General features: G+C 32.3%; 1 protein-coding gene across 9 annotated transcripts in view; it reads left to right on the top strand.

Moving 5' to 3' along the window:
- Mettl25 (methyltransferase like 25) overlaps nt 1-12137 on the top strand; it is a 263521-nt gene that overhangs the window by 5632 nt on the left and 245752 nt on the right. For 7 of the 9 annotated variants that reach the window (XR_005731755.2, XR_005731757.2, XR_005731758.2 and 4 more), the window contains 2 exons: nt 2823-2987; nt 5572-5678. Coding sequence is in view for 6 of the 9 variants with exons in the window: in XM_078053061.1 (XP_077909187.1) it covers nt 2823-2987; nt 5572-5678 (272 nt within the window). In the remaining 3 variants the exon portion in view is untranslated. The remainder of the gene's footprint in view (nt 1-2822; nt 2988-5571; nt 5679-12137) is intronic. The other 2 variants (XM_021725783.3, XM_078053060.1) reach the window with 1 other exon arrangement.

The raw sequence follows: 12137 nt of genomic DNA, 5'->3' as shown, positions 1-12137 counted from the left end.
AAGTATGTGGAGAACACAAGAAAAGCATATAATGAAACAGAACAGGAACTTCCAGTAGAGGGTGTTATGGGCAAAATAATCAAGCCACATAATATGCAGGTAAAATGGGCAACAAATTTAACAAGCTTTCCCTGTACAAAAATAAAAAAAAAATCTAAGAATTAACTAAATATAAGTAATCCTGTGGTTTCTGTTTTACTAGTTGCTGTTCCCAAACTGATTATACAGGTACCCAAGGAAGCACTGTGCGAACTCTTGACACCGTTATCATTGCCTTATAACTAACTTTTCACATACTGTTTCAGAGACAGAAGTAAAGACAAGATGGTTGACATTTCTTTCTTTGAATCTCTAAAAAGTAGCAAGTCATGGAAGTTATAAGTGGGCTGAATAACTTAAAAACAAAATAAGTATAGTGGATGTAGTTCCATAATTCAAAAAGATTTTATTCATGGAATTCTGGCCTGAATAAAATGGTGTTAACTCTAATGATATAAACTATTGAGCTGGATCAGAACATTGGCCTTTTTAAAAATTAATTATTGTTGAAAGTTATTATCATTACAATTTAGATCTCCAAAATTTCTGAAATAATGGGGGTAGGGGGCTATTATTGAAAGCAAATTAACAATATTTAATTCAGGTTTGATTGAAAAATTTTCAAGTATTTTCAGTAGGATAGTTAAGTTGATTTGAACCTTTACTTTTCCAACAGAAACATCACATTTCTTTCTGTTGGCAACATTGTCCAATAACTGACTTTTATAATAGTCCCTTTGCACATTGAGATTTAATACTCTTATTCTATCACACTCTAAGAAATTGCTGCCCTGGAACTTGGGGATGTTGAGACTGCTCTTAAACCTGAGAGTCTCACTTAATAGTTGACTGAGTTTTCCCTCTGTATCATGCCTAAATATTTTGATGTGGATTTTATTACTTTTTGGCTGTATCAGTTCAGTTTGTAAAATGTCCAAAGAACTTTATATAACACATAAAATATATCTTAAATAAATTCACTATAGTAATTTTGAAATCTTCTTTTCTTTTTAGTTGATTAAAAAATAGAAGTTGCATATCCCTGCCAATTTTCTATTAATGAATTTGGTAAACATTGCCCCCACCTACTTAAGAAATACTAGCTTTCAAAAGATAATAGCTTAAATATGTTGTTTTTGTTTAGAATTCTATAAACCTACATCAGTTATCTTGCTTTCAGGCCTTGTCAAATAGCATCATTATTCTTTGTGTTTAGGTGAATTTTTATAATTTTGTAATTAACTGAGGATCAGCTGTGCTAGAGAAGACTTCTGTAGTATATAGATTGTACCATGCTTTTATAAGGTGAGCATTTTATGTATTTTATTTTTCCACTGGATGGAGTTTTTTGTTGTTGTTATGTCAGTTTTTTAAAAAATAATTATCAGCAAATAGGCTTACTTCGACCCCTCCATCCATCTAGAGTTACTTTGAACTACTACAGACAAATTGGAATGCCTTTTTAAAAATCCTATTAAGTAAATTGACTTGACTTAAAAATGACCATAGAAAAATAAGATTAAGCAAATCTGTCAATGTGCCTTTACATATCCATCAGAATAGGCAGCATTATCCTATAATAATAAGCCTAAAACCTCAGTGATGGAAAGCAATGTAGTTGACTTTTCATCCTGTATTTCCATTGGTGTATACTTATTCATTATAGTTTAATACTGCTTACCTTGACATAGTCATTCAGGGACTCAGATTGAGATGAGTTCCATCTTCACAAATCACAGAGCTAGGGAAAGTTCTTCCCATATTCTTAAATCTTCTGCCTAAAAATGGTCTAGTTTACCTAAGCAAGATATTGCTATACCTAAGTTTAATAGGGTATTTATCCATACTCCTACCCAGAGGGACACTGATATTTGTAAACAGTATACCACTTTCCCATACTATTTTGAATTTGTGAGCCTTTAGAAACTGTCAACAGTTTCTAAGAAAATGTGTGGTTAAAAACTGACCACGAGGAAAAATGAACTGTTTTACCAGATCATAACTTAGTTAGTTTTAGAATTATCAGACTGACAACACCTTCAGCAATACATATAGGCCCCCACCCCCCGCCCATGTGTGTGCAGGCGCACACACACACAACACACACACACAAGTAAGTCTATATGGTCCAAATGACAGAGGAACTGTTTTATAGTAACCTTTATACCACTGGGGTTATTACCATTGTTCTGTAGGCAGTATGGATAGTAAGGTAATAGTGTTATAAAGGGTTGAACTGAAAATGCACAGTTATAGATCAGACAGGACTATTCCATTAATTAAGTAACTATCTTACTGTTAAGATTTAAGTCTTTCTTTTATTAGCTCTTGAAATGAGCCAAAATTTGATTTGATATTTAAACATATAATTGAGTAAAATGTTAAAACAGGGTGCTGCGTGCAAGGCCCTGGGTTCGATCCACAGCACCATATAAAAAAAATAAATAAATAATAAAGTTATTGTGTCCAACTACAACTACAAAAAATATTTAAAAACACAGTCTTTGATGCTGAGGTAGGAACCAGTTTTAATATTATTATCTAAATAATAAAATAATGAATTACAGACCTTATTTATTGTCTACAAATAGCTATAGTTTAAATAACAGATACAAATGGAACTTTTAGAGATACTGCCAAAATTCACACTGAAACAAAAATATTGTAATTTGCTATAAAATTCCAACATTCATTTATTATTTTAAAATCTCATACTGATTAGTTTTTGGTTATTTAGTTATTACTAATGTTTTTGTTTTTGTTCTCCTATCATGATTTTTTAGGTGTTAGTGATTTTCCAAAAGCATTTTGTGAAACTTCTCAGAAGCTAGTGAGTGTGGAAGCCTTTGCTCTGGCTGCAAAATATTATTCTGTTCAAAACTTGGGAATGTGTACTTCTTTTGAACAGTTGCTTGTAGCTCTTCAAGGAAATAAAAAACAGAGGACTGGTATGTGTGTTTATGTGTATACATGTATGTGTTTTAGATACTTAGAAGATATATACTATCTTTCCAACATATTCTTATTGTTAGACCTTATAAGTCATGATAAATTATCTTATACCTAGAATAATTGATTTTCTTTTATACCATATTAAACAGAATAACTTATAGATCTCTGAATTTTGTTCTTACTTTAGCCTCTGGCTATCTTTAGTTAGTGCCTGCCCTTCAAACATAGATTACAGTGGGATAATACAAATTACAAAATCCTTTTTTTTAAATTTTTGTTGCTGTGGGCTACTGGTTGCTATGGCTGGTTCTTTAGGAAGAGGTGGGAGAAATGCACAGTGTGGTTGGGGGTATGAGGGAGAAACCTGAGTGTGAGAAAGTAGGGATGGCACAAGTGAAAAAACAAATGGCAACATAGTAGATTAAAACTCAGTTGATTCAATAATTTTATTAAATGTGAATGACTTATATGTTCCTATTCAGATAGAGAAAAGAAGACCGATTTTTTTTTTTTTTTTTAAACACAGTCTTTTAGGGGCTGGGGTTATGGCTCAGTGGTAGAGTGCTTGCTTCGCACATGCAAGGCCCTGGGTTCGATCCTCAGCACCACATAAAAATAATAAATAAATAAATAATAAAATTATTGGGTCCAAGTATAACTACAAAAATAAAAAAAATTAAAAACAGTCTTTAATGTTGAGGTAGGAGCCAGTTTTAATACTTATTATTATCTAAATAATAAAATAATGAATTACAGACCTTACTTATTGTCCACAAAGCTGGGAACTGTTATCTCATTTAATCCTCCTTTCCCCATCTTTTTATTTTGAAAAGTTACAAAAAGTTGCAAAAAGTTGCAAAAGTAGTACAGTGAACCCTGTATAATTTTCACCTAGATTCACTGTTTGTTAAAATGTCCTCACATTTGTTGTAGTTCTTTACACACACACACACACACACACACACACGCATGCACATGCAGCCTTTTATCTGAATCCTTTGAACATAAATTACATATATCTTAACACTTTACCCTCAAGTACTTCAGTATATATCTTGCAAGAACAAGGACATTTCCTAATTATCTCATAACACATGAACACACTTAGGAATCTAACCTTGCTAGCATAATACTGTCTAATAAGCAATCTAACATTGCTAGAGTAATATTATCTAATAAGCAATGTGTATTCAAATTTCTATTAAGTTTCTTAAAAATATTTGTATAGCCAGTTTTTTCCTTAGTATTGAAATCAGTCCAAGCTTGTGTGTGGTATTTAGTTTTATGTTTAATTCTTTAATCTAGAACAGTTCCTCAGCCTGCCTTTTGTTTTTCCCGACACTGATACTTTCAATGCATATAGGCTGGGTCTGTTTGATTATTTCCCTATGATTAGATTCAGGTTATACATTTTTTACCTGAAGACTACTTAACATAATCCCTTTCTCATTCATGATACTAGGAGACACATGTAATTTTCACCTATTACTCATGAAAATAAGTTTGCTTACTTGTTAAAAATGTATCCACTGGAGTTATCATTTGTAAAGGGAGCTTTTTCCCTTTAAATGTAATTCTTTCATTATTTTAATCTTTTTCATTAATCTCTTTAATCATTTTAAGCAAAATTATTTCATAGTTTCTCCTGCAGCAAAACAGAGGGCTTTTTGATAAATCATGGCTCTTGGTAGGGGTATTCCAGTTGCTAAATAAGTTTACCAGCAACGTTGCTATTGAAGCTGTATAGAAGTTCACTGAGCTTTAATCTCAGATGTTGCTGACTGGCAATAACTGAATGGACTCTGTATCAAGGATAGCACCGTTGGCCCTTCCCTTGATTATAATGGTTAAGGACTGCATTTTGGAACTCAAAGTGAACAAAACTGTTACACTATAATAATCATCCCAGCACTACATTTCAGTTCCCTACTGCCTGGCTCTCACATGTGTGATGATGTTAACTACTTTGTCACATGCTCTTTGGCCACTTTTATAATGTAGAGTATATACCGTAATGCACCATCCTATGTGATATTCTGCATTGATATAGAAATACGTATCTTTGATTCTTGGGACAATAGAAAACAACATGGTTGTTGAGCATTTTAAGTGTGCCTAATGTAGCTCAGAAACAATTTGCAATTTTATTTGAATTTTTTAAATGCAAATTTAAATAATCATGCATGGTTAGTAGCTACTGTACTAGACAGTACAGGTACTTATTGATATATAGAAATTCATTTTGTTTTTGTAGTTGTATATATTGGAAATATTTTTTCCCATTTTGTTGCTTGCCTTTCCACTCTGAAGTCATCTCTTAATGAAAAAGTTTGTTTTGTAGTATAGTTTTTCAGTCTTTATCATTAACTGCTTATATCAAGGGACATTTTTAATGATATATAGATCTTTATTCAAATTAGATTCATAGCAGCTAAGGAATAGAAATCTATCAGATACCACAATAGAATTTCTATCTTATTTTCATATTTAATTCCAAAAAATGAACATTGACTGATAATTTTAATTCTATTAAATTTTGCTTTAGAAGTGTTATTTCAGTTTTGTTTTATTTTCATTTAGCTGAAAATTTGAAGCCAGTTGAGTTTATGAATATGAAAAAATCTCATGAAGTTCAGGCAATGTCACAGCTGATCTGCAGTATTACTGATTACTATGGAGTAAAGCAGGTAAGAATATTTCCCTGTATTTTTACTAGCCAGGTATGATTGGGCATGCCTATATTCTCAGCAGTTCTGGAGACTGAGGCAGGAGGATTGTAATTTGAGGCATATGCCTGTAATCATGGAAATAGAAGTTGCTGTAGGGCACTTAATCCAATTACTCTCGGGCCTTACCATGTCATAGTGTGCTGCTAGACTGGTTTATACCTGCACTATCACCATTTCTTTTCTGTGGGCTTTCTCCTGCTGCTAAAACAAGTACTGCTCATATATAAGTTCTGGAAATTAATTCCTCCCCTCTATAGCCTTGAACCAATAACTGATGTAACATTTCAGGTGGTATGATATTTTAGTCAGCTTTCTTGCTGCTGTGACTAAGACCTGACAAGAACAATTATAGGAGGAAAAGTTTATTTAGGGGCTCACAGTTTCAGAGGTTTCAGTCCATAGACAGCCAGCTCCATTGTTTCATACTTGAGGTGAGACAGAACATCATGGAGGAAGAGGGTGGCAGAGAAAAGCACCCAGGAAGCAGAAAGAGAGAGACTCCACTCACCAGGTACAAAATATATACCCCGGAGAAACATCTCCAATATCCCACCTCTTCCAACCGCACCATACCTGCCTTCAGTTATCACTCAATTAATCCCTACCATCAGATTAATTCACTGATTGGGTTAAGGCTCTCATAACCCAATCATTTCATCTTTAAACCTTCTTGCATCATCTCACACATGAGCTTTTAGGGGACACCTAGTACTAAACGATAACAGATGATTCTTAGATATGTGCTTTACCCTAGTCCTCAGCTTCTGAGTGGGATTAAACCCAAGTTGCCCTAAAGTAGTATGTTATCTTGTTTAAAAAAACACCTTCATTGGGCTGCTATTTTTTCTATTTTTCTCTTTTTTACTTCCCTTCCTGTGTTTTACTACCAAATAGATCACTTTCACTTCAGTCTTTGTTGACAGATTTGCCTCTGGGGTAACACAAACAAAAATGAGGGATATTTATTCTATAACTTTATTTATATTTATTTATCTCTCTGTGTGTTATGTTTATTTTTATGTAAGATACTATGTAATAGTAAATAAATTTAAGTTGATAAACTAGATTTATTTGTATTTATAAAGTACATACAAAATATTTTTAAATAGCTTAATGTACCATGTTAGGCCTTTTTTAAGAAAACTTTTTTATAGTGGTGAAAATTATATTTAGTGAATGAAACAAATCTAAAATTTGTGATTCTGATAAGGTGCAAATTACTACAGATTAGAGTGTCCTTAGCACTAAGGACACTAAGATTTTTCTCTTGAAATCACTTAATGATCTTATTATTTGATTCTCTTAATGTTTACATTTAAATGTTTTCTGTGTATACTAATTATACTTTTTAAATGGAGATTAAATAAATACAGATTTGGTAGACTGAGGCTGAGATTCTGAAATACTTAACCTTAGCAGTAATCATAGAGAAGTAGAAAAGAAAAAAGAAATTCATTTCTACCTCTTCCATAGCACCACTGGAATGCCCAAAACTTTACTTCTCACACTCATATTACCAAGCCTTCTTGATTTGTATTTCTTAAATATGTGCATCCCTTTGCATATTTTGTACATGTTCTAGTATTCGTTCATTTAACCAATATTTTCTTTAGCTCCTACCATGTTTCAGAGGCATTGTTTAAAACACTGAACACATAGCAATAAATAAAAAGTACTTTTGCCCTCATGGCATTTATATTTTAATAAGGACAACTAGACAATAAAAAGATTCTAAGTATTTTTTGTTATATATGTTAAAACATTTTAAAGAGGAAAGAAAAGGGGAAGGGAGGGGTTAATCAGAAGATAAGGCAAGTAAGACCTCTTTGTAAGGATAATGTGAGTTAATACCTCTTTTAGAAGATACAGAAACTTCAAAATATCTGAAGGAAAGGGTTTTCAAATGAAGTGAATGTGTTAGGTGGCACTGAAGTGGGAATGTGACTACTTAGTTCTCGGAATAGCCAGGAAGCCAAATAGACACCAATGGAGTGAATAAGAGAAAAATAACAGCTGAGGTTGGGGTGAAAAGGGAAGATTATGAACTTATAGATTTTTGGAGGCCTTTGTGATCATCATTTGGCCTTTTTATTCTGAATGAGAAGAAAGCCATTGCAGCCACTGGATCTTTTTTTTCTTCTCTGTCGTTTTATGAAGAAAATAGATCGACTGTCTTTGATTCTCTACTTCACTGTTTTTAGACATGTAAACTGATTCCTTTAAGAAACTAGCTCCTATTTAAGTAGACGCTTCCAGAGTTAAAGCAAACAATTTAGGCTGGGCACAGTGGAGCAAGCCTGTAATCCTAGTGCTTCAAGAGGTTGAGGTAGGAGGATTTTGAGTTCAAAGCCAACCTCAGCAATTTAACAAAATCCTAAGCAACTCAGCAAGATCCTGTCTGTAGATAAAATATTTTAAAAGGACTGGGGATGTGGCTCAGCAGTTAAGCACCCTGCCCCCCAAAAACCCCAACTTACTAACAAAGCTAGTCATTAAGAGATAAGATCAAAAAGGCAGTGAGGGTTTTGATGAAAGGAATGTTATGATCAGACTTTGCATTTTTCTGTTGAGAACAGAATGAGGGTGAGAAAGGTAGGATCAGGGAGACCACTGAGAAAGCCAAGTTGTTACAGTTATCAGATTTAGAATAAAGTTGGTTTGCAAAGCTTTGGTAAATGATCAGTTTATGGATTTGCTCAAAATTAACATGTAGATGATGAGAAAAAGAAGGAGTTCTGTTCTCCGCCTGGAAATGAGGTATTATTAACTTTGATGAAAAAGATTATGGGAGAGGCAAGTTTTACAGAGAATATCAATAGATCAGTTTCAATTTGAGATACTTATTACATATTCAAGTGGAAATGTCAGGTAGAGTATTGGATTTGTGAGTCTGGAATTCATATCAGAATTCCATACTGGAGTTATAAATTTCAGAGCCATTACCCTACAATGGTAAATCTGTAGGTTAGTCTGTAAAATGTAGCTCATCTATCTAAAAAATAGCACCATAGTAATATTATGAAGAAATTTAACTATTATGTGCACTAATGTTTCTAATTACTCTCCTTAACAGAATTAGGACAATAGGAGATCTCTCTTACCACTTACTAGTTTAGAGACTCATTTGTCTTCAAACCTATAGACTATGCAGATGATCCAGGAAGGAAAATTCTATTGTGGGTAAGGGTGTTGGACATTATGATTATGGGATTTTGCTATTTGAGCAAGATTGTTTGAAAGCAGAAAGTTGCACGGCTTCTATATTCCTATCAGTGGAACTTAATTGCAGAATTTTTCTTTCTGTTGCTAACCATCTGTATGTCATTGTAATACCAGTTTGGAGGGGAAAGGTAATTGAGGTCAATAAGGTGCAAGTGCAGACCTGCTAGGAAAGTTTGTCCTAATTAAAAAAAAAAAAAATCTTAGGAATTAAACTACATGATTTTTTTTTTAGAGTTTCTATAGCCATCTTGCATCCAAATAAATAAAAATCAACTGGTACAAAGGCTGGGCATAGTCAGTCTCCCAAAGGTGCGTTCTACTTCAACATTTCTTATTAAGTGAAGTAATGAAGTTTCTTCATTGTTCAAAACTTTGTGTGGTGTTACTTACAGCTAGAACTTTCTTGATTCAGTAGAATGGTAAACAGTTCTAGGAACAAAATCAATTACTTCTTGGAAGCAAACATTTTTAGATTTAAGGGAACAAATGTGCTGGTGTTTTACAAAGCAGCACACCAATTACAAACATTAAGCTTGTCATTGGCATCATTAGTGTGTTTTATGGGAAGAAGGAAATGGAGAACTTTGCTTTCTCATGAGATTAAGAAACATCGGAATTTATTAATAAGGTTCTACTATATAACCTTTGCATTTATGAATAGAAATATGGTAAATTCAGTTAGATTTTATTTCCTTAAAGTAAGATGTTATTGTATAGACCTTGCATTTGAGTACAGCTATTGAATCTTCAGTTAGAGTTTTGTTCCTTACAGTATATATGTATGGTATATACATACATGCACATACATACATACAATACTTCTCTACTTCTCATAATACTTAGCTTCAGAATTATTATAAAATAGGTATAGAGGAATGTTTGTAAATTAATTTCTTATTTATGGAAATTTTGGAGTCTTAGCTTTGAACTTGTCTAATTTTAAGATCATGAAATTTGTTAGGACTTAATGGCATTCATTGATTTACATATAGAAGTGTTTCCTAGAGTAGTTTATACTAATGTCAGAGTTTAATTAACTTTAGGAATTAAAGATGTGTGTGTGTGTGTGTGTGTGTGTGTGTATAAATAATAAGATTAGGTAATGGTTTGTTATGATAGTTGTTATGGTTTGGATGTGAGCTGTCCCCCAAAAGTTTATGTGTGAGATAAATAGGAATATTCAGAGGTGAAATCATTAGATAATGACCTGTGGCCTAAATCCATGTATTGGTTTAATCTAATTGATCGATAAATAATGTGGATTCGTGGGTGGTAACTATAGACAGGTAGGCCATAACTGGAGGAAGTAAATCATTAAGGGGGTATCATTTTTGAGGATTATGTTATTGCTGGCTTCTTGCACTGAAGCTATTACTGCTTCTTGGTTCCCATGAACTAAGTAGCAGCTTTTCTCTGCAATGCCCTTCTGCCATGATTTTGTGCCTCACCTTAGGCCCATAGCTATTGAGTCAGCCAACCATGTACTGAAGTTCTGAAACCACAAGCCAAAGTAAACTTTTCTTCCTGTAAGTTGTTTTTGTTCAACGTTAGTCACAGCAATGCAAAGCTAACTAACATAATAGTATTTCTGTATGTGTTCATTTATTTCTTATGGCAATAAAAACTTATAATTTATTTTTTCTTATCTTTATATTTTTTAAGGTATAGTTTAGATATTCACCAACTTAAGGTTTGATGAGTTTTGGTGATTATATACAGTTATAAAAATGTTTCCTCATACCATTCTGTAGGATACTTTCTTCTTCATTCTCAGGGAACCACTAATGTGCTTGTAGTTTTGACTTTTCTAGAACATGGTATAAATGGAATTATAGTATATAGAATTTTGTGTTTTGAGTTCTTTCACCGTGTACATAGCTTTTGAGAGCCATAAGTGTTGTTTATATTGATAACTTTTTGCTTTCTTATGAAATTATGTTGTGATATGGATATAACACAATTTATTTTTCCATTCACAAGTTGATAGACTTTGAGTTGTTCCCCCCTTTTTTTCCTGCTATGAATGTTCACATACAAGACTGTATGTGGACATATTTCATTTCTTTTGAGTAAAGAGCTAGGATTGAGATTGGTAGGTTATATGTTAAATGTATGTATCAATTTGTAGTAAACTATTTTTTTAATCTTTGTATATAAATGTTCTATTACATATTTTTTTTTAGTTTTGTACTTTTTAAAAAGTTTTAATAGCACATAATAGTGGAGTTCATTTTGACACATGCATGCATAGAATGTAATTTGCTCCATGTCATTCTACATGACAATACCATTTGACATTTGTGTATCTCATTGTGGCTTTAATTTACATTTCTCTAATGAGGGCTAACATCAGGCATCTTCATATTGACCATTTGTATATCATTTTATAAAGTGTATGTTCACATATTTTGCCTATTTTCTAATTGAATTGCTTGTCCTCTTATTATTGACTTGTAAGACTTTTTTATATGTTCTAGGTACACAAACCCTTTTTCAGTTACATGTTTTGAAAATATTGATTTTCATTTTGGACTATAAATTTTGAATAGCTAAAGTTTTATTTTAATGAAGTTTTAACTATTTTTTTGTTATACATGAATTTTTGTATAAAATCTTAGCCTATCCCAAAATCACAAGAGATTTTTCTCATGCTTCTTCCACAACACAATAGTTTTAACTGTGTTATTTAAATCTGTGATTCACTTTTTATTAATCTTTGTGTTTGATGTGTGACAGGAAAAGTTCATTTTTTTCCTGTCACACATTCAATTTTACCTACAAGTTTTTGAAAAGACTATCATCTTTTCCTTAGGCAGTTGGCAGAAATCAGTAGTCTATTTAGTCTATTTCCAGACTTTTCTTTTCTATTGATTTTATATGTCCATTTTATATCATTACTAAACTCTTTTGATTAGTGTAGTTTTACATTAATTCTTGAATCAGTAATATTCTTTGACCTATTCTTTTTCAAAATCATTTTTGTTATTCTAGGAACTTTCTTTTTCCATATTAATTGTAATATCTGCTCATGATTTTCCTTAAAAAGCCCTTCTAATATTTTTATTAGGATTATGTTGAATCTTTAAGTCAACTTAAAGAGAATTTCTATCTCAGCATTTGGCTTGTTATTTCGTGAATCTGATATATCTTTTTATTTAGACTTTCTAAGTTTTTGTTTTGTTTTGTTTTGTATAC

This window comes from Ictidomys tridecemlineatus, chromosome 6, assembly GCF_052094955.1.
Source record: "Ictidomys tridecemlineatus isolate mIctTri1 chromosome 6, mIctTri1.hap1, whole genome shotgun sequence".
Taxonomy (NCBI): Eukaryota; Metazoa; Chordata; class Mammalia; order Rodentia; family Sciuridae; genus Ictidomys; species Ictidomys tridecemlineatus.
The sequence above is the reverse complement of the archived record's forward strand: the minus strand, read 5'-3'. Positions and strand labels throughout refer to the sequence as shown.